Here is a 23861-nt window from a genome sequence, read left to right on the forward strand (position 1 = left end):
GGGCATGGGGTCGAGGGACCACTGCCCTGTTCTCCAAGTGCACAGGCTCTCGGTGGGAAGGAAGCAGACAGCAGGAAGCCTGCCACAGGCTCTCCACAGACAGCCCACTGGAAGCTCTTCTCAGTGGTGCAGAGTCTGGGGACACGGTCCATTCTGGGACTCCTGGTGACATTGGAACTGAAGTTAAAGACTCCACAGGGAGGGGGCCCTGAAGGACTTCCAAGGCTATTCCTCACTGGAGGAGCTTCCTTCCATGTAAGTCTCTCTTCACACATTTTAGAACACGTAAGCTCTACACTTGCTGGAGACTGAGACCTTCAGGTCACTTGGGAGGAATTAAACATGCAGGAAACTTGGGAAGGAAGGACCACTGACCTCTCGTGGAGATCAAGTTCAGAATGTAGGAATCCCTATCCTGTTCATCTTACATGAAAGGCTACAGTCCTGTGTGCCCCCACATGACGATAAACCATCTAACAACACGACAGAAAGGGCGCTGACCTGCAAGGAGTCCGTGGTGTGGCTGGTGGGCAGCCCACTCTTGCCATAGCCTTGTCCGTGGGCGGTGAGCAGACGTCCGCACAGGTCGACCGCTGCCCTCCAGTTCCTGCAGCTCTGTAAGAACAGGAGCAGGAGGTGTTAACCGCACATGCGCTTTCTCCCTTTGAGGAAGCAGAGCCGTCCAGATCTTAATAACCAGGGCAAAGACGGCTGGCTAGCTGGCACAGAGGCCAATGTCACTTGACAACATGGCCCATGTGACTTGGCAGGAAAAGGTACAAGGAACAGGTCAGTCAAGACATTCACATCACAACATTAAAACTGAATGAGGCACAGAGCACGGGGAGGTTGCTGGACAGCTCCTCCTCGTTCCTAATCTAGAAGACGGATGCCCTTTGTAGCAGATACCTCTAGACCCTCATGTTGATGTATAATCAACGTTAAATGTGTTAGACACATCTGTGCTGTAGGATTTCCTTTATGCCACTTCCGGTCACACTTGAAGCACGGGAAGGCTGGCAACAAGGGCAGGCAGACAGCTCATTTGTCTGGGCTCTCACTTTTGTTTCTCCCCTGTGCCATAACAGGAAGGGAGCACTGGGCAAAGCTACAGGACATCAGTGCTTTAACCTATGTGGGAACTTGAAGATGCTTAGACGTTTCTCAGTGTAACTGGCACTAACTGCACAGTAGATCATGGAGGAGAGAGAGAGAAAGGAGGAGGAGAGAGGAGAAAGGGGGAGAAAGAGAGAATGAACCAGCACGACTTAGACCTTTCGCTAGTTCTCTTGGGTGTTCTGAGTGAGCATGATTCGATCTCTGAGGAAGACACAATTGGAGACAGCTTCTCATTACTGTCTCATAAATAGGCAAAGGTGGTTCATTTAGTCAGCACCTCCTACAGGCAAAGTGGTGAGCGCCCTTATTACAGCTAGGATCTCACAAGGAAGACCGGCACTATGTGAAGTTTGATTCAATTCAATTCCAGATAATATGTCACAGAAGAATCTGTTGGACATGCATGTGTGCACACACACAGGAAGGAGTGAGAAGATCCGTGCTTGCTCATGCACATATATCAAAGATCGGTCACTCGGATGGAGAAGCCACCTGGATTGATGGGATCGTGGTAGAGGAAGACTTACGAAATACCAAGTGGTCGGAATGAAGGGAGAACGCAGCCCATGTGGGCATGGGAAAGTTGTGTCCCTGAAACCTGTGTAGCGTGGGAAGAGAGCACAATGAACTCAGGAAGCCACACAGCTGCAGGGAGGCAGGGCTGGAGTCAAAGGATGGCCCAGGGTGACTGTGGGGACTCAGGGCTGATCAGAGTGCAGCAATTGCAGAAGGATCTGGATCTCACGCAGGAGTGATGGGGCTAGGTATGGCAGCAAATGCCTGTAGCCCTACACAGTCTGAGGTTACACAGTGAGTCCGAGGCCTGTCTAGGTGTGGTGGTCTGAAAGAAAATGGCCTTCATAGACCCACAGGGAGTGGAACTATTATGAGGTGTGGCCTTGTTGGAGGAAGTGTGTCACTGGGGTGGGCTTTAAGGTTTCAGATGCTCAAGCTTGGCCCACTGTGTCTCAATCTCTTCCTGCTGCCTGTGGACTCAGATGTAGAGCTATTGGCTACTTCTCCAGCACCAGATCTGCTAGCATGCCAACGTGTTTCCCACCATGGCGATAATGGATTGAACCTGAACTGTAAGCCAGTCCCAATGAGATGTTTTCCTTTCTAAGAGTCGCCATGGTTATGTTGTTTCTTCACTGCAATGGAAAGCATAACTAAGATACTCGGATACACAGAAAGAGCCTGTCTCAAAAAACAGAACAAAACAAAAACAACCAAGAGCCCTATGAACAAATAACAACAAAAATAAAACCCCAAACTCAAAAACCAAAATAAAAGGGTGTGATAGTCTCAAGATAAGGTGTACTCAGGTAAGGCCCAGTTGTGCCTAGGTAAAAGAAATCCAGACCTTCCTTCACTGAGGACAAGGACTCAACTTCTAATTGCTGCAAATGGATGAAGGGTGAAAGCAGAAAACCAGAAAGGTATCTAGATGGTGACACAGGTGTGGAGTTGGTACAGAACTACCATATCAATCTAAATTTGGGCAAATCACAACAGTATAAAAACAAAAAAATAAAAATAATAAAAAAAAAAACAGGTCCACTAGGAATTGTGTCTTACAGATTTTGACCGGCCTTCCCTCCTCGCAAGATGTCTCCCTGCAGAGAAATGCAGATCAAAACAACTCTGAGATTCCATCTTACACCTGAAAGAATGACCAAGATCAAAAACACTGATGTCAGGAGTCAGCAGTTGTTACTGAGTGGCCTTGGGCAGCCCTGGGGCACACAGCTGCCACAGAACATTTGCGGGTGTCTTGTGGACAGGCCCAGTGATGTGGAATGTCCTTCTGTACACTGTGAATATCTGTTGCTCTCATTGGTTGATAAACAAAGCTGATTTGGCCTATAGCCAGGCAGAAGATAGCTAGGTGGAAAAGTCAAACTGAATACTGGGAGAAAGAAGGGCAGAGTCAGAGACGCCAGTTACTGCCCAAGAAACAACATGCCAGCAGATTGGTAAGAGCCATGGCCATGTGGCAATTCATAGATTAACAGAAATGGTTTAATTTAAATGTAAGAACTAAATAGTAATAAGCCTGAGACATTGGCCAAACATTTATAATTAATATTAAACCTCTGAGGGGTCATTCATGAACTGGTGGGCAGGAGAGAAACCTCCCATTTGGAGCATGGATTATTGCTTACTTGGGCACGACAAAAAATACCATCCCCCGTACACGGCAGGCATGCAGTAAGTATGTGTCTCATATGCTTTCCTTACTGTTGTCATTGTACAACTGTCTGCCTGTGTGAGCAAGCACACATCTGCATCAGTGCTGTGAGCTGCCTGGGCTAATGCAACCATTAGGGGAAGCATAATTACACCAGTAATTCAAAAGAGCTTCATCTGGTCACCTCTGAGAACCTGTCTGTCTTTGTCTCCAACCGCTCCCAACCTGCTGTACTCTGTGGTCACTTGTACACTGATCCTCCTCCAGACAAACAGGCAGCGCTACGGGAGAAGATTTGTAGTGGCATTTCACTTGTATTTTAATAAATAAAACTTGCCTGAGGATCAGAAAAGTAAAACAGCCACACTGGCCAGCCTTATAGACCAGGTAGCAATGACACACACCTTTAATCCCAACAGCCACACAAGTTTGCCATAGAAACCAGGTGGTAATGGTATATGCCTTTAATCCCAGAACTAGAGAGGATTATACAATGTGAGGAGCCAGCTCTCAGTCTCAGTCTGAGATTTTTGAACGCAGGATCGCCATTTTTGGATTGAGGTAGAGGTTAAGAGCCAGTGGCAGGCTATTTTGCTTTTCTGGCCTTCAGGTTGAACCCCAATTTCTCTGAGTTTTTATTATTCGTGCAACATGGACTCACCTTCCGGACCTGGGCTCTCCCTCCTATTCTTCATTCCCTAATGTATATGCTCAGCCTGGTTGTACTGACCCAAGGACAGGATTCAGTTCTTGGGGATAAAAGAGCCTCCAGTGGTCAGTGGCCACCAAAGATCAACAATATCTAAGTGTCTCCTTCCTTGGCATTTAATTTCACACAGGGCTAAGAAAGGAGTGAGTGTGTGTGTGTGTGTACATGTGGAATGCCAGAGGACAGCCTTGGGTTTCATTCCTCGGATATGCTCCATCGTGTTTTCTTGAGACAGCGTCTCTCACTAACCCAGAGTCCTAACAGTTGATTTGTCTGTTTCCCCAGTGCTGAGATAACAAGCATATGATTACAAACACATAAAAGCATGCCTGGCTTTTAAACTTATGTTCTAGTGATCAAGCTTGGGTTAAAGTAGTTGCACAGTGAGTACATTATTGGTTGACCCATCACCATAAATAAAAGAATTCTTTACTGCAGCATTTCTTTTTTTTTTTTTGTATTATTCCATTAAAAAATTTACACTTCCTCCCCTTCTCCCATTCCCTTCCCGCTCCCTGCTTGAGAGAGGGCAGAGAACCCTGCCCTGTGGGAAGTCCAAGGCCCTGCCCCCCTACATCCAGGTCTAGGAAGCTGAGGAAGTCAGGACAGTGAGGGGTTGGTCCACCCACTGAGACAGTGTACCTGTTCTAATGGGAGCACACCAAATCCACCTGGACCTGGACTGAACGAGCATGTGATCAAACCGGACTCTCTGAATGTGGCTGACAATGGGGACTGACTTAGAAGCCATTGATAAAGGCACTGGGACTTGTTTCTACTGCACGTACTGGCTTTTTGGGACCCTAGTCTATTCGGATGTACTGCAGTATTTCTATAGACATTCAAAGAATTGGGAGCAGACAGTAAGCATAGCAAAACAAAGGACAATAAATAAAAGTATTTACTTACATTAACAAAGAAACACAAACTATAAAAAAAGCAAATGCCTTTGTTAGCTTAAGAAGTCAGAATAAAAGTTTCAAAAACTAAAAACAAGATAAAAATGAGGCCAAATAAGGAGATACTAAAGTGACATCAGGGTCAAGGTACATGGTAACACTCTTTCTGGAACACAGTATGTGTTAACAGCTGCAAAAATGATCACATTTGAGGCTGTCATTTCCCTCCAAAGGCTGACCCTGAAAAAGGACCGTGGTGTGGCGGGTGATCTGCCCCAGGGTGTGTATGAGGTTCCTGGCCTGGTAAGCCCTGGCAAAGAAGCTGGGACAAGTGCACAGCATACTTCCATGCCGGACCCCACCTCAGCCACCATTCAGTGGCTGGAAGGAACGTGGTGACTGCTGGAGAACTAAGCAACGCTGAGGTGGTCTCAGAAGCAAACAGGAGAGGGACCAGCTCTGTGGAAACTGCACACGATGGCCACACCATTGTGTGACACTGGAGTCAGCCACCACAGCCTTTCCCATACAAAACGACTGGTTCACACCAGGAGTAGAGAGCAGAGTAAGAGGAAGGCTGAAGGGTGGAGGCTGCCAAGGCGGCAATGGTCTGGTGAGAGCTCTGCCATCACCTGGACAGGGGAGCTGGCTCAGGGCAGCGGGCAGTCTCCAAATACTCTTTCATTACTGCTCAATTTTCTCAGCACCATTTCACAGGTAGCTACTTCAACTGTTAGCTACATTAGTAACTGATGCTAGAAAAGGGGCTCTCTAAGAAAATGGTCCTTAAACACAAAACTACAGGGGAGTAACATGAAATTTGAGGGTAGTCTTGTAAATATACCTTCATTTTTTTGGGTAACATCACCTTTGCAGACACACATACACAATGTCTGTGTACCAAATACAAAGGCCTTGTATGTATCCGCATCCGGGCTAATAAAAATGTCCCATCTGTAAGCTCAGAAGCGTTGTGAATGAAAGGCTTCATCCCCAGAAGCTGCTCCCACATCTGGCCCTCTGGAAATGGGCGTGTTCATTTCCTTCTTCCTACTGCAGTGACAGCTCTGCCCCAACCCTACCCAGCGACACCTTTTCCATCGCAGTACTTCAGAAACAGAGCACACAGGAGCCGTGGCTACTGAACGCCCACTTCTGTGGGCTTCCTGAGCCACACAGTCCTTCAGCAGTCACCATGTGCTCCCAGCTGCCAAATGGTGGCCATGTGGGGTCAGGCAAGCAGTAAGCGAAGGTCAGGCATGGGGGAGTGTTGAAAAGTGTAAGGATTTAGATCCAGCAGCCCTTTGTACCTGCACATCCAACCAGCTGCTGATGGATGGGTAGAAAACCACATGTGGGCTGTTTCATGCCAGACTTCCCACCCGACACAGTCCAGCAGTTGCTCACAACATACTTGTAGGCCTCAGTGTTAGAAGGAATGCAGTGCAGAACCAGCAACCTCTGCAGGAGCAGGCCTGTGGCAGAGACCTCCATAGAAGCAGGTACAGGAGAGCAACTGCCTAGGGAGCAGGCCTGAGCCAGGGACATCTGTAGGAACAGATGTGAGCCAGTGGCCTCTGCTGGAGCAGGCCTAAGCCAGCAACCTCTGCCTGAGAAGGCCCAAGGCAGAGCCTCAGCGGGTGCAGCCCCAAGCTAGCAACATTCATGGAAGCAGACCTGAAAGACCCCTGGGATTGCAGTGCAGCCCATGGAGTGTTGAGCTACCTCTGGGAACACTGAGTGATCTCTGGGGTGACTGGAACCATGGCCCTGACTGCATCACAAGGAACAACCATCTGAACCTTGAACCCACTGGCACCTGGAAGACTGACCACTAGAGACTCAGCCCAAACTACACCAATCAGAGGAAAAGATGAGTAGACAAGGAAAGAACACATTCAACACCACAAAGAGCAACAAGACACCAATAAAAACTGGTGGTTCTACAGCAGTAAGACTTGAACACCCCAATATAGATGAAGCAGAAGAAAATGACGTAAAAAATAACTTCAGGAGAATGTTTGATGACAACTTATGCTGGAGAGGATGTGGGGCATTGCTGGTGGGAGTGTAAGCAGTACAGCCCCTTTGGATATCAGTATGGAAATTTCTCAGAAAATTAGGAAACAACCTTCCTCAAGACCCAGCAATACTAATTTTGGATATGTACCCAAAGGATGTTCAATCATACCACAAGGACATGTGCTCAACTATGTTCATAGCAGCATTGTTTGTCATAGATAGAAACCAGAAACAACTTAAATGCCCCTTGACTGAATAACGGATAAGGAAAATGTGGTACATTTACACAATGGAGTACTACACAGCAGAAAAAAATCAATGACATCTTGAAATTTGTAGGCAAATGGATGATCTAGAAAACATCCTATTGAGCGAGGTAACTCAGACCCAGAAAGACAAATATCATATGTACTCACTCATAAGTAAGTGGCTTTTAGACATAAAGCAAAGAAAAACCAGCCTACAATTCACAATCCCAGAGAACCTAGACAACAAAGAGGACCCTAAGAGAGACATACATGGATGCAATCTACATGGGAAGTAGAAAAAGACAAGATCTCCTGAGTAAATTGGGAGCATGGGGATCATGGGGATTAGTGGGAGAGCGTAGAAGGGGAGGGGAGAGGAAGGGGGAGCAGAGAAGAATATAGAGCTCAATAAAAACAATAACCAAAGGAAGGAATGAAGTGGGACAGCGACACGGGGCTGCGTCTGAGAAACATGCAGACCCTGTGACGCAGGACACGAGAGCTCAACACCCATAGGGTTTGGTCTGCCAGTGGGGTTCCTGAAAACCATCTCATGGATACCAAGGGATGACTGTAGTAGATACGGAGTCTCCTCATGTTGTGTTTTATGATGCCACAATGTATGTTGTTATCTGCTCAACACAGTAGCAAGGCAATTAAAATGTGTGCGTAGGCAAAAGTATGTACATGAGAAAAATCTGTTTACATATTTTAAAAACACTTCTTATGTAGTTAAGGCTCCCATCTCATTTTATAACCACTCTGTATGGGTATCCACCGCAAATAAAACACTTAAGTGGGCAACATTATTTGTAAGGAGCTTGCAGATATGAAGTGCTCTATAGATGATTAAAAATAGTGGAATGTCTTAACAACCCCACAAAGCCGGCTGTGATTCCACACTGAGTTATCTTCTTTATATCTTCTATATATCAAACTAGATCTGCTAAAAAAATGAAGCGAAACTCATCGTCTCAATTATTCATTTTATAAGTAAGGGTAAGTCTGCTGGAAGGGGCCTCCTCACTGGATGGGCAGAGCGTAGCAGTGTGAGGGTGTCACTGGCTCTTCCCAGAGTACCAGCTCCACAGACGCTTGACTAGAATTTCGTCGTAACCACTGTAGCTCGTCTATACATGGTATGCATTTAAATCTCAGAAATGTACATTAACCCGACAGCAAACACTAGAAGTCATGAGGACCCAGTTCTTCCTTACGGTAACAGGCAGTGGCCCAGGGCAGCAGCCTGACAGCCCTGCCACCTTCATTTCTCAGGAGACTCAGGGCTATCATGATGTTTAGGACGCTTGTGATAGAGGGCCAAGACCCAGGACCAGAGTTAGGACATGAAAGGGCTCACTCCTAGTAACTCAGGACCAATCGTGGTAGTCTAGCCTGGGTCAGCAGACAAGTAGGGGAACAGGGAGGAGGTGGTTTCCCTCAGATTGTTATTTAAACAAACGTCACCAAGGGATAGAGAGGAAATCACACACTGTCTGCTAGTAGACCTAGTTCACCTCTTCTATGCTCTGTCTCCCCAGCTCCTTATTTCCTGATGCCAGAATACAGAATATTCATTTAGCTTAAGCTTACTTTGTGTTTGAAAGACATTTCCAGGCCCAGGAATAACTTTTTGTCCCCACGGGAGTCAACCATGACCATAGCCCGTTCTCCTCACTAATCTCCCACTAGAGCCTTTGAGAGTCAGCCAGGACAGAGGAGTCCTGTCATGGGTTCCTGAAGAGTGTGTGTGTGTGTGTCGGGGGGTGTTATCAGGGCATGGAAGACAGCAAGAGACGAGATCTCCCAGGACCTGTCAACACAGAGGACAACTTGTAATAGGTGCGGGGAGAACACGCAGGGAAGGTGCTAGGTGATCTGAGTTCAACTCTGCCTGGCTTTCCTGGCTTTCTGAGTCACTGTTTAGGTGTCATCCGCCAGTTTTCACATGTGAATATAAACCAGCACCATCTAGGCAAGCTTGTGTGATTTGCTTTTATTGTCCAATGCCGCTTTTCAAATTTATCTGTATTTATAAATGTGACTGTGACTCTTTTATTTCAGTTACTCCAAAGTGTTTAAGATTTTCTTTTGGTATTTATTATTACAAATTTTTCCTTTAAAGATCTATCTATCTATCTATCTATCTATCTATCTATCTATCTATCTATCTATCTATCTATCTATCTATCTATCTATCTATCACTGGTATCTATCTATCTATCTATCTATCTATCTATCTATCTATCTATCTATTGATCGTGCACTGGTGTTTTACCTGTATATACTCTGTGTGAGGGTGTCAGATCGCCTGGAACTGGAGTTACAGACAGTTGTGAGCTGCCATGTGGGTGCTGGGAATTGAACCCTGGTCCTCAAGAAGAGCAGCCAGTGCTCTTAACAGCTGAGCCATCTCTCAAGCCTACTATAGGTTTTAATAACTTTTTTTAGCAACAACAAATATGTAATGAATGTGCTTTTTTGTGTGTGTGTGTACACAGGTGCACATGTCTTTTGTGCATGTGTGTTGAGGCAGGAGTTGGGTGTCTTCCTCTTCTCTGCTTTATTCCCCTGAGACATCATCTCTCATTGTGCTGCTAGGGATTTAAACCTGGGCTCCATGCTTATACAGCAAACACTCTTACCCACTGAGCCCTGAGCACCAGCTGCCAGTCCTTCTCACATTTTTCCTTTTTTTTTTTTTTTTTTTTTTTTTTTTGGAGATAATATCTTACTATGCAGCCTTGGCTGGCCTAGAACTTGATTTGTAACCAGGCTGGGCATGAACTCAGAGATCTGCACCTGCCTCTGCCTCTCAGTACTGGGATTACAAGTGTGCGCGACCATGTCTGATTGTAAGAAATATTTTTGGAATGTCTTTCTATACCTGCACACAGGAGTTTTTTTTTTTTTTTTTTTTTTTATAACAATTTGCTATGGTTTCTTGCTTTTATTTTGAGATGTGTCTGATACACAGCTCAGGCCTGTAAGCTTCCTGGAGGGCTTGGGTTCTAGGTGTTCTTTGCTTTCGGCCTTGCCTCTTGTGAATCCTGTTTTTGTCATCAATAATAATCGCTTATTCCTCCCCTCTCCTCGTCCTGTGGTGTTGAAGACAAACCCAGGGCCTTTAGCATGCCGAGCAAGTACTCTGCCATTAAGCCACACTGCTGTCCTTCCTCCAGGAATTTTTGGGTGTTTTGGATTTCTCAGACAGGATCTGTTGTACCCTAGGCTGGCTCTAAACTTGCTATGCAGCTGAGGCTGGCTTTGAACTCTGAATCTTTTTCTTCAGTCTTCCAATCCCCTGCTGGGATTACAGATGTGAGCCACCACATCTGGCCCTCCAAGTTTTCCAACACTTAACATTAGAAGTAGAACTGTGGGGTCAAAGGTTACAGAACATCCATGTGCTGACTGGTTTTATATCAATTTGACACAAACTATAGTCATTTAGGAAGAGGAACCTCAACAGAGGAAATGCTCCCGCTAGACTGGCCTGTTGGCAAGCACACAGGGCACTTTCTTGACTGATGATTAAGGTGGGTGGAGCCACCCCTGGGATGGTGGTCTTGGGATCTATAAGAAAGTAGGCTGAGCAAACCATGGGAAGCAAGCCAGTTAGCAGCACCCTCTACAGCTTCAGCTTCAGCTCCTGCCTCGAGGTTCCTGCCCTGTTTGAGTTCCTGACTTGGCTTCCCTCAACCCAGAATATTTTAGCCAAATAAACCCTTTTCTCCTCAAGCTGTGTCTGTTCCTGGTGTTTCATCACAGCAGCAGAAACCCTAACTGAGACGATCCATGTCCCGAGCTGCTCTGTGAAGCGGTTTTATGGCCTGGCTGTGCGGTTGACCTCTGCCAAGCTATGGGGGTTAGGACGCCTCTTCTCTGCTGATGTTTCTAAGACTGCTGCTGGAGCGGGGCTCCTTCCACAGTGACTGAGCACCTGATTTCCAGGAATCTCTTCACATCTCTGCCTCATTCCTCACCAGCCTACTTCTCCTCCTAAGCTGGAGGAACTCTTTAGATCTTGAGTGCAGATCTTCCGTCCCTTCTGTATACTCAGTTTTGGATTTGGCCCAAGCAGCTGTCTTTTTCATTGTCAATCCTCAGGGTTTAGGTCTTTTTGGGTGGTGGCAGTGGTGTTGGAATTAAACCTCGAACAAGTAAGACAATCCCTCTACCACTAAGACAATCCCTCTACCACTGAGCTACATTGCCGGCCCCAGGGCTGGCTACTTAGGATCCTCCTGCTGGTTTGAAATGCTAATTTTCTGAGTGTTTTTTTTTTTCCTGTTCTCAGCATTTTCTATCTTCCTTTTCCCCTTCTATTTTCAATGTGAGATGTTGGAAATGTCCAGTAAAAAAATACTTCTTAAAACCAGCACTTGAAGCATGGCACATAAAACTCGAGGCTTCAGGAAATCTTGTGGAAACTTTGCCTCTACTGGGTAGGCCTTGTAGTACTCTGGTGATGAAGTTAGTTTGGTATGAGAAAAATTTCTAAATTTAAATAAATATTACTTCTTAAAAACTAGGAAATGAATTAAGACTCTTTGAAAACTGAACACAGGCATCTCTGATTCCCAAAGCTCAGACAAATGGTCCAGCGAGAGGAATCTGAGTAACCAATGGTGAATGCACAGTTCGTCGGCTTGCTCTCTGAGGACATCGTTCATTCTGCCCATGACACCACGGGAGTGACTAAAATGTCCTTCTCCCCAGGCAGTGACATTCACTTATCTGTAAATTACAATCTTAGAACACTCTGACGAGCCTTCAGAAAATATATTCAGAACCTCTTTCCTCTTTAAAGATGGTAGGACTTCCTTTAGGACACAATTAAACACCATGGTCTTTTATAAATGCACCCCTGTTTTGAAAAGGCTTCTTGGTTGGGACCTGTAGTAAGATTTCCCATGACCTCAAGCATTTTCGATGTATGGGGAAAAATACAAGCCTGTGTTAATACCGGGAATAAGCACAGAGGGTAGAAACATGGAAAGCGGATGGATTACAGTCAGTACAGGGCCCGTGGGTGACTTCAGAGATGTACTGGGAAATAAAGGCATACTTCACGTGAAACCTGTCTGTCATCAAGACAGGCTACAGTGGTTTTTTTAAAAGGCTAAATAGAAGGAAGGGGAATGACTGTCCCTTACCATGGAAAGATCTGTTCACTATACCAGCTCCCATGAGCCGCAGCGATGGTTGCCTACAATCTCACCAACAATTGAAGAAAAGCAGACACCAAAATGAGTTGTCCCTGACTTTTTAAAAAACTAGCATCTTTCTTTTTTCTCTGACAAAGTCTTTTTTTCCTAATGTCTTGTTACGTAGCCCAGACTGGTCTCAAACACATAATCTTCCCACCTCAGCCTCAGATGTTGGAATTACAGGCACGTGTTGACATGCTGAGCTACAAAAAGCTTTTAATCACAGGAATCATCGGAGAATCATTTCAGTAAGAGAATTCATGGGACATGAGATTGACATTTACCCTAATTGTCATGTATATAACATAGCGTAGCACATGAGTCACTGACCTTGAGAACACGCTGGTAGCATAGAGAAAGACGCTGAGAGGAACGGCACACTGCTGCTGGCAGACCCAAGCTTTGGCTGATAAATGCCTGCCATGGTGACAGCTGCCTGCTTCTGTTAGAGGACAAGGTCTCTGCTGGGATTCTACACTCTTTCGGGTTATCGAGTGAAGACCTGCATTTGTGGTGACCATGCAAGTGTTCTAGAACAAGCAGTGTGGAGAGGAGGGAGGCATGGAGGGTTTGGAGTGTTCTAGTACAAGCAGTGTGGAGAAGAGGGAGGTGTGGAGGGTTTGGAGTGTTCTGGAACAAGCAGTGTGGAGAGGAGGGAGGTGAGGAGGGTTTGGTCTTTCGGACTCTGGACAGCTGGGACTTTGTCCTGGGCACAAAAGCTCTGAACAGGAGGCTGTCTGTGGAAGACAGAGGAGACAAAAACCAACCTTCCCTGCCTGCTAAGGAAAGCTGGGTTCTCCTGTCAGGGCTGAAGATGCTGAGGAAGAGCCCCCATATGTCAGTGAGACTGGGGTGTGAAGACCTCTGAATCTGAGTACACTGTATGAGTGATGGTGAAGATCAGAGAGCAAGAGCTAGCAACCTTTGCTATCTTCTCAGAGCCGAAAGACTCACGTGTTTGCTGGATAAACATACATTAGCTGAAGAAACAACATGGAATTTTGATGTGGGAGTGATTTCTTTCTAATCTGTTGCTTTCATTGGTTAATTAATAAAGAAACTGCCTTGGCCCATTTAATAGGCCAACCCTTAGGTGGGCAGAGTAGACAGAACAGAATGCTGGGAGAAAGGAGCCGAGTTAGTCAGTCGCCATGATTCTCTCACTCCAGACAGATGCAGGTTAAGATCTTTCCTGGTAAGCCAGCTCGTGGTGCTACACAGAATATTAGAAATGGGTTAGATCAATATGTAAGAGCTAGCCAATAAGAGGCTGGAACTAATGGGCCAGGCAGTGTTTAAAATAATACAGTTTCCGTGTAATTATTTCAGGTATAAAGCTAGCCGTGCGGGCGGCAGGGTGCCAGGAACTTAGCCCGCCACTCCTATTACAACAGAATTTGTTTCAAGTCCATCAGAAACAGACACACAGACTGATGGACACGCAGACAGACATACACCACAGAGCCCAGTTCTAGTAGCTACTCTGTAAAGCAGAAACCCCCGTGCACACAGCTGGCAGTTCAGAAATACTATGTCATGTGACAGTAATCAATAATCAAAACCATCAGAAACCATGGTCTTTAGGGGCTGTGCAGAACATGAGGACCTGGGTACCATGGGAACACCTAGGACATTTGGGTGGAATTAGGTCCCTCCTCCCCCTTTTAGGGAAAAGGTTTATTTGAACTTAGAGTTTTAAATGACAGTCTATCACAGTGAGCCTGGAACAAGCCTGTTCCAGGCTTGGAAGTTGGGGTGAGTCTGTCCTATGCAGTAGATGCCCTTCCCTTATTTTGTGGAGTAGGTCGTTTGAAAAAATCAAAGCCCTCCCAAATCTCAAAACTACACCTTTTTGTGACAGGGTTTCACCTTGCCTGGGGTAGCCTTGACCTCACTGTATAGCTCAGAATGACCTTGAACTATGGTCTTCTTGCCTCCACCTCCCCAATGTTGGTATCACACTTTTGCACCACAACATACATCTACCTCCGTTTTCCAAACTTTTTTAAAAAAGAAAAGGTGATACATTTCCCCTCTTTAGCCCCAGTAAGATACAAAAATGAGACTTTTGTGTCTGTGAGTCCACATACAGACTGGACATTGTGGAAATGCTCTGCCCTAGGCCATAAATTCCTGTGCCCTCACCTGCCAGAGGTTACAGATGCCTGAGCAGTGTCCTGAGCCACAGTCAAGGAGTGGTGGGTGACTTAGCTTTAACAAAGCAGTGTGGCTTTTTTCCATCATGGACAGGTTCTCTTGAATTCAGATGCCCAAGCCACAAGAAGGATTTTTTTTTTTTTAATTTTATTGTATCAGTCAGTGTTCTCTAGAGTCACAGAACTTATGGGAAGGATATATGTATACAAGGAAATTTACTGGAATCACTTACCAGTGGAGTCCAGCTAATCCAACAGTGGCTAGCTGTGGACACAAAGTCCAAGAAGCTAGTAGTTGCTCAATCCTACCAGGCTGAGCGTCTCACCTGGTCACAGCAACAGAGGAGTAACTAAAGTTTCTTGCCTGAAAAATGAGTGGAATAAAGCAGGAAACCCACTTCTCGCTCACAGTTTCAAAGTGACTGAATCCTTTAGACTGACCATCATAACCAGGAGAGTGACTAAACCGTCAGAGCGCAGGCTTGCCCTCTCATTTCCCTTCCGTTCAGTACACCCACTGACCACTAGGACATGGGTACCATGGAGGAGCAACCTCAGAGTGATGGAGGAAGGTCATTGGCTAATAAAGAAACTGCTTGGCCCTCATAGGTTAGAACATAGGTGGGTGGAGTAAACAGAACAGAATGCTGGGAGGAAGAGGAAGTGAGCTCAGATGCCAGGCCGCTGCTTTCCAGGGCAGACATGACGAAGCAAGCCGCCAGGTCAGACATGCTGAATCTTTCCCGGTAAGACTGGTGCTACACAGATTATTAGAGATGGGTTGATCAGGATATGAGAATTAGCCAGTAAGGGCTAGAGCTAATGGGCCAAGCAGTGTTTAAAAGAATACAGTTTGTGTGTTGTTATTTCAGGGCATAAGCTAGCCAGGTGACCAGGAGCTGGGGCGGCAGGAACACAGCCCGCAGCTCCCACTACATCAGAGTTCATGAACGAGGTTGGGGAAGGAGGCACTGTCTGAGATAAGGCTACCATTTGAGAGAACTCAGCCCCCAGAAGGCCACCCGAGGATTTCTAAAAGAGGTATGTGCCATCATCTTCCAGGACATTCCCCCACAACCCAGGAGAGCAACCAACGCTGCTGAAGCTCTCCCGCAAGACAGGAATTTACTGGAAAGAATTCAGCCTGTGTAGGGCTGACAGAGCAGGACTAGCAGATTAGAGAGATCTGCTCAAAGGACAGGGTGGAATTTGAAAACGTTTAGAAACTCAGCAGTTCAACAGTAAAGCTAGAGCGAATGGAGCATATTTGGGAAGAGCGTAAAGGCAAGGTGACGCAGGCCTGTTGTCACAGAGAGTGAGGAGCAAGGTGACGCAGGCCTGTTGTCATAGAGAGGAGCAAGGTGACGCAGGCCTGTTGTCATAGAGAGGAGCAAGGTGACGCAGGCCTGTTGTCATAGAGAGGAGCAAGGTGACGCAGGCCTGTTGTCACAGAGAGGGAGGAGCAAGGTGACGCAGGCCTGTTGTCACAGAGAATGAGGAGCAAGGTGACGCAGGCCTGTTGTCACACAGAGTGAAGAGCAAGGTGACGGACGCAGGCCTGTTGTCACACAGAGTGAGGAGCAAGGTGACACAGGCCTGTTGTCTTAAGAGTCTGAAGAGATCAGATCACTCAAGCCTGTGAAATTAGGTCCAGTCTGGGCAACACAGTGAGTCTCAAAAAATAAAAATGAACAAACAAACAAAACAAACGGTCTGCATTTGGCTAACAAGAGTCTCTGCTGTCTGCAATTGTTCTAGCTAGCAGAAGTCTCTGCTGTGCATTTGTTCTAGCTAGCAAGAGTCTGCTGTCTGCGTTTGTTCTGGCTAGCAGGAGTCTCTGCTGTCTGCAGCCCTTGGATCAGTTTATGGAACCAAATGAACGTCAAATGAGCGGCATGTTAATGGAGAGCTTTCCGCTGCCCAGGACTGACAGGGAACCCGGCAACGCTTTCTGTGCAATAGCTTCTGGTGCTGTGTTCAGAGCAGTTTATTTCTGGGGGGAGGGAAAGGCTGTGAAGGAAGCCAGGCTTTATCAGAGAAGTGCTGAAATCAGTGCGTTACTTACAATGAGCTGCTTCAGGCCCACGAAAGACTGTTCCACGGAGCTGGCGGTTAACACCTGTCTCCTCGCTGCAGCCTTCTCACCCAGGAAGCGAAGCATCAGGTCCTTAACTGCATCTCCCTGGGAAGAGCGAGGGAAAGAGAGGTGGAGACGATGAAACACTCATGGGCTTGGCATAGGAAAGCTGCAATCAGCCAGAAGCTAAGCCATAGCTTCTAGAAGATTCCAGTCTTACAACTATCCTTTGAGAAGTAGTAAAATCCCCACCAGACCAGGTTTTTAGCAGAGACCACAACCTGGCTAGGACAGGGGCTTTCATGGATGGGTTCAAGAGAGGGCTCCCAGCAGGTGACATACTGAAGACAGGTCCCTTATAATGACAAGTTCATATCCAAGCTCTGTCCTAGCCTCGTACCTAGGGATCTGGGCTTGCTGGAGTTGGAGGAGTCACTTTAAGATTATTTCTGCACTGGGGCAACTCTTGTCCCCCAACTTGATTCATCTGGTTACACCCACCTGGAGACAGGGTTGAGTGCCTTAGGTATTACGTCAAGCATTTTACTTCTTTTAAAAGGGAAGTCACAGAAAACCAGGGGGAGGAAGAAAAGGTTCATGTGAGCTGCACGGGGGAAAAAGGGCCTATGACTTGAATGACAGGGAAAACCTAACTCGCATGAAGCATGGGACGTGCGGAGTCCCGCGACAATGTCTTTCACAAACTCCTCATGCTCCAAGGCTACATAACGGAGGTGACTGATGTACCAAGTCAACAACAAACAGGGACAAGTATTCAGTATGCTCACACCAAGCAGCCCTGACAGTGCAGACTGTGTGCACAGGCTGAGGGGAATCCAGACCTGCCTGCTGGAGATGATGCTTCCTGTCCTGTTGACACTGTCTGCTCTTTAGGCACCTAGAGAGGCAAGCGGGCAGCCTCAGCAGGAGGGCAGTGTGGGCTCTGTGCTGTTTCTGCCCTTGTGTGGTGGGTGAGCCTGGTGCTTGAAGAGGGCCAGGCCACACATCTTCCTAAACTAGGGTAAAATTTAGTAGCAGTCATTTTGTAATTCCTGCTTTTGGAGAATAAGGTACAATACTTCAATTATCACAGCCGCAAGAGCAGCTGAGAGATCTACAAGGGGTGTTTAAAAGGCTGACATATGTGATCCCATCAACTGTAAAAATGCTACCTGTGCCAGATACAGAGAATTCCTGGGGCTGGGGAGGGGGGCAGAGAGCTGGGCAAAAAGCAAAGTCAATTCTGCATGCCAGACGGGGCAGGCGGACACACCTCCATCCTAGTGACGCTGTCCATTGATGAGAGCACACCATAAATATCTTTTATCTTTAAATTCTTTTCCTTAAAGTTTAGTTATGGCATGTGCAGGATGGCTCAACAGGTAACAGTGCTTCTCTCGCACCAGGCCAGCCTGGTGACCCGAGTGCAGTCCCTGGAATCCACGTAAAGGTGGAGGAGAACCAACTCTATGATGTTGTCTCTGACCGTCATATATGCTCTGTGAAACATGTACACACACAATACACACTGATAATAATGAATAAATAATGTAAAAACTAAAAAGGGATTAGTTACAACAGGAGACTCGGGGTAGAAACGTATATCTGACTAATCAATGTTTTAGCTGTCACCACACATCTAAGGATGGGCCTGCCTCTGCGGTGCCCTAAACTGAAGGTGAAGAGGGCAAGTGAGATGACGGAGTCATACACATTACATCCCTTATGCCCACGAGGATGAGGACAGAAAGCTGCTGCAGTGGGGCTGGGATCCAGGTGGAACTTGAGGTCTCCTCAAACCCCGGAAAGAATGGGGGTTGTGGAGGAAAAGCCATGAGCACACCACACCATTCTCCTGAGGGGCGTGAGTAGTTCTTGAAGGTCAGGGTGCTGGGGACTGAACTTGGGTTCTCTGAAAAAACAAGTGATCTTGATCACTGAGCCATTTCTCCAGTCCAGCCTTATGGCTCATTCAAGCTTTAAATCTTGTTCTTTTTAGATTTATTTATTTTTATCTGCATGAGTGTTTGGCCTGCATGTATGCATGTGCATGCCTGGTCAGAAAGAGGTGTCAGATCCCTTGGAACTGGAGTTATGGATGGCTGTGAGCTGCCACATTAGTGCTGGGAGCTGAACCATCCTCAGAAGGACCATCAAGTGCCCTTAACCACTGAGCATCTCTCCACCCCAGAGTGATTAAATCTTAAGAGCAATCTGGGAGGCACCGGAGCTATTGAAGAGCAAAGGTGAGAACCGTGAAGCTCCCCAAAAGATAGTAACAAAGTATCCCTTGTGCCTTCAAACATGACTGTGTAATAGGATTTCAAGCTAACGACAGCTGGGAGAATACACATGAACTAATAGGCCTACAATAAAAAATTAGGGTTTCGGCTTTCAAAGACACCAGAAGAATATGTAATAGCGAGGTCCAGAATAGGGAACAATATTTCCTATAAATATCGCTCAATTCCATCAGAACAGTTAAAGAGCTTTAAAATCAGCCAATAATAGTAAGACAAATATCCAAAACATAAAAGACAATTTTTTTTTTTTTAAACAGACAACTTCACAAATTGGCATCTGAGGGCTGTCAGGATGGCTCAGTGGGTGAAGATGGTCCCAAGCCTGATCACATGATAGAAGGGGAGAGCCCCTTTCTACAAGTTGTCCATTGATTTCCATATATGCTTCCTCCCAACAAATACGTAAATAAATACAAGGAAAAAAATTCAAAAAATGGCTTATATACCAAAAAGAGTTTGATAACAGGAGTGACTAGTGAATGTAAATTCAAATTCCAGCGAGATAGCACTACGCAGCCACCAGCACTGTGAAGCATGACGACTTCGACATGTCCCCAACTTCCCAGGACAATCAACAATGCTGAAGAGGACACAAACTGCTACACTGATTTCGGAAGCCAGTTCAGCTACTTATCACACAGCTAAGCACACATTTTCCACAAACAAGCTAAGGAAAACAGTGGCATACATCCACACACAGGCCTCCGCACAAATGCCTTGTTATGTCACTCGGGCTGGCCATGGACTCTCAGTCCTCAGCTCCAGCCTCTCGGGCTAGAATCACTTGTACTCAACACACCGTACTTCCAACACTGTTATTTTACTAAATAACTCATAGGAGCTTGAGTGTGCATGACACATACAGAGAGGACAGAGACACTGACGGCATGAGGTGTTAAAACCCCGCCTACGGTTTTTAATAATTCAACACAGGACAGATCTGGAACCCACTGGACACACTGCAGGTGCAGCCATGGGCTGCATGCATTTATGTACTATGGTGGGTACAGCGGTAGGGTTTGACAGTTTAGCAACAGCGCTGACTATAGATTTGAGAACCTTAGACATTTTCTGCTAGGGGAAGTCATGGCAGAAGAGACAATAACCATAAATTTCCGCTTTCACCTTCTAGAGACATAACACCTTACCTTTGCCCAACTCACTCTGATATGTGGGCTGCTGTGGTCAAGAGGCTGAGTCCTGGGCCAAGGGCACAGGGTAGGGTACACAGACTTTGTTTTCCAGTAGATATACCTACCAAAGGAAGGTAAGGGAATGTCTATGGACCTGGTACTTTATGAGACCCTCAAAGATCTGCATGTCCCCAAACATGCTATTCTTGACCAGTTGCTAAAAGTAAACCGTTTGGTTAGTTTGATTCCCAGCTCTGCTTCATTTTGTGTTTGTGTGAGTGAATGCCCCATGTGCAGTGCCTGTAGAGGCCAGAGGAGTGTGTTGGGTCCCTGAACCTTACAGGAGGTTGTAAGCCACTTGCCCCAAGTGCTGGGAATCAAACGTGAGTCCTCTGTGAGAGCAGAAAGCCCTTCTAACAACAGCCACCTCTCCAGTCTTCTAATTCTACTGTTGAAAGGAATATGGTTAAATATAAAACATTTTATTTAATGTGGTTTTTTTAATTTAATTTTTTTGAGGCAAGCTCTCAGATAGTCTAATGTCTTGGTTGTTAGGGTTACTATTGCTGCGATGAAACACCATGACCGAGAGCAACTTGCGGGGAGGAAAGGGTGTATTTGGCTTATTCTTCTGCATCACTGTCCATCACTGAAGGAAGTCAGGACAGGAGCTCAAACAGAACCTGGAGGCAGGAACTGCAGAGGCCACGGAGAGGCGCTGCTTACTGATTTATTGCTCATGGCTTCTTCAGGCTGCTTACTTAGAGAACCCAGGATCATCAGTCCAGGGATGGCAACATTCATAATGGCATGGGCTCTCCCCCGTCAACCGCTAATTGAGAAAATGTCCCACAGCTAGGTCTCATAGAAGCATTTTCTCAATTAGGGCTCCTCCTTTTAAATGACTCTAACCTGTGCCAGGCAACATAAAACTAGCCAGCTCACCCAGTTCCACCTTGGACTTGGTATTTAGGCTGAGCCTGAACTCTTGATCCTCTGCTTCCATTTCTCAAATCCAGGGATATAAGTGTGCTACTATGCCTGACGTCATTCTTCGTATTGACACAAAAACTATGTATCCAGGGTGTCCAACCTGCTAATTAAATATAGGATACGGTGTGCCATATAACACAAATGACTTAAACACCATCACTACCCATAGCTACAGTGTGTGTGTGATATAAAACCCACTGTCATACATTCTAAACTAACTGTGCAGTATTCTAACTGAGTCATCATACCACACATTAGACCTCTCTCACATGGCTGTACCTCAGACTCAGTTTTCACTAACTTCTACAGTACCGTCTGTCATGAGTTCATTCCTTTTCTTTTCTTTCTTTTTTTTTTTTTAAATATTTATTTATTATGTGTACAATATTCTGTCTGTGTGTATGTCTGCAGGCCAGACCTCACTACAGATGGTTGTGAGCCACCATGTGGTTGCCGGGAATTGAACTCAGGACCTTTGGAAGAGCAATGCTCTTAACCTCTGAGCCATCTCTCCAGCCCCTCTTTTCTTTTCTTTTCTAAACAAGAATATGTGGTATGCTGGGTGGTGGTAGCGCATGTCTTTAATCCCAGCACTTGAGAAGCAGAGACAGGTGGATCTCTGTGAGTTAAAGGCCAGCGTGGACTACAGAAAGAGTTCCAGGACAACCAGAGCTGCTACACAGAAATCCTGTCTTGAACCCCCACCCAAAAAGTGGCATTTATCTTTCTTTGCTTGAGTTATCTCATTTCATATCTCACCCTTCATGCTGTCACATATTGTCAAAACGATAGCAGTCCCTTCTTTGTAAAGACTCAGTCACCTGCATGCACCCACCACATTCTCTTTACCTGTGGACCCGGAAATGGATACTCAGGCTGACTGTACTGCCCTATTGTGCACAAGGCTGTAAAGAGCGTGGGAGTCCAGCTTTCTCTATGCTGCTGACTTCAGCTCTGACTGGGTCATATGGTGATTTCAGTTCTAATATCTTGAAGTGCCTCCATGTTGCTTTTCATAATGGCTTACTAATTTGCATTCACTGCAATCATCAACATAGCCTGTCTGTTAACAGCCATCCCAAGAGGAATGAGCTGACATTCTCTGTGGTTTTATTTGCATTTTCCAGATGATTAGAGGCAACTTCCGGTTCTTCAGCTCAGATATAGATCTGAACACAATTTGTCATCTCTATGATAGATATAGACAGCACAGGGTGACACAGAGCACCCAGAACCACGGCAAGAGCCCCGAGAACAGCAGCTGGTGCAGACGTCATAGGAATCTGTGCAGAGGTTCTGTAAAAACAGAACTATTACATGAGGTGGATATGGTGGCTCAGGACTGTGATCCCAGACTCGGGAAGTTGAGACAAGAGAACTATGAATTTATTATTAGCCTGAGTTATGTAGTAAGTTCAAGCACAACCTGGGCTATGTACCAAAACCCTGTCTCTAAAACAAACACAGCAACAACAACAACATGTAATTCAGCTAAGTCATTCAAAGTTTACCCTAGAAGGAAGTCAAGCACCTAAAGTCAGCACCCCACAGAGATTCCTGTCATCCACGAGTCCTGCACCCCACAGAGATCCCTGTCATCTGTGTGTCCTGCACCCCACAGAGACCCCTGTCATCTACATGTCCTGCACCCCACAGAGACCCGTCATCCACGTGTCCTGCAGTACCCAGAGACCCTTGTCACCCACGTGTCCTGCACCCCACAGAGATCTCTAAACATCTATGTGTTGCAGAGATCCCTGTCACTCATGCGCACTGCAGTAGAGACCCGCCATCTACCTGTACTGCTGCACTAGACCCACAACAGTCAAAATGCAGAACCAGTCGAGGTGCCGTCAGCAGATGAGTGGAAAGAAAAGACGGTCTGTAAACACACTGCAGTTCTCTGCGGTCATAAGGCAGAACAAGTCATGCCATTTGTAGGGAAAAATATCCAAGTAAAGACTGTTAAATGAGATGATGTAGAACACGAAAGACATATTTCGCGGTTTCTGTACAGTGAGGAATATACATTAAAAAATTGAAGTAAATAATTTGCTGTTGCTATCACACATTTTCTACTGATTTTTGACTGTTTCTAATGGTTGCATGAGGAAATGTTAATCTAATAACCAGAAAACATTTGCATACCTGTTTGTAAACATATATAGATCTCTACACATGTATATGTATAAAATAACTCTAATACAAAGCAGCAGGACAGAGTCCTTGATTCTGTTTTTCTTTCTAAAACAAAACATTTTCCATGGGAAAAAAATACTAGAAATGAAAGTAGAAAGGGGACTTTTTGGGGGAGGGGAGAAAAGGGGGAGCGAGAGAGGATACTAGAAGGGAAAAGAGAAAGATAAATATCTTATATTCTCTTCCGTATGTGTAGCCTAGATCAAAACCCACACACACACGACACACACACCCACACCCACACACCCCACACACACGTCCACCATGACAAACAGAATGGACTTTGGAGAAAAGAAGCTGGCTGGTGACAGAGAGGACAGGAGACTAAGATGGGAGGCGAATATGAGCAAAAGATGTGCTATCCAAGTATGGAAATGCCACAGTGAACGCCTATGATATTGTGTGCTCGCTACATGTGATGAAAAGCAAAGAAGACCACCTGTGCTGGCCGGCTAACTTCATGTCAACCTGACAGAGGCTGGAGTCATCTGAGAGGAGGGAGCCTCAATTGAGAACATGCCTCCAGAACATCAGGCTGCAGTGAACCTGTCGGGCATTTTCTTAATCAGTGACTGATGGGGAGGGCCCTGTTCATGGAG

At 46.0% G+C, this 23861-nt stretch overlaps 1 protein-coding gene across 1 annotated transcript in view; it reads right to left on the reverse strand.

Annotated features, from left to right (window-relative positions):
* Window positions 1-23861, reverse strand: part of Trappc12 (trafficking protein particle complex subunit 12) — a 64074-nt gene that overhangs the window by 34738 nt on the left and 5475 nt on the right. Inside the window, exons 3-4 of the mRNA XM_057778469.1 lie at window positions 16623-16739; window positions 502-615 (exon numbers count right to left, since the gene is read on the reverse strand). Of these exons, the coding sequence (XP_057634452.1) occupies window positions 502-615; window positions 16623-16739 (231 nt within the window). The remainder of the gene's footprint in view (window positions 1-501; window positions 616-16622; window positions 16740-23861) is intronic.

The sequence above is a fragment of the Chionomys nivalis genome, chromosome 1, assembly GCF_950005125.1.
Source record: "Chionomys nivalis chromosome 1, mChiNiv1.1, whole genome shotgun sequence".
Taxonomy (NCBI): domain Eukaryota; kingdom Metazoa; phylum Chordata; class Mammalia; order Rodentia; family Cricetidae; genus Chionomys; species Chionomys nivalis.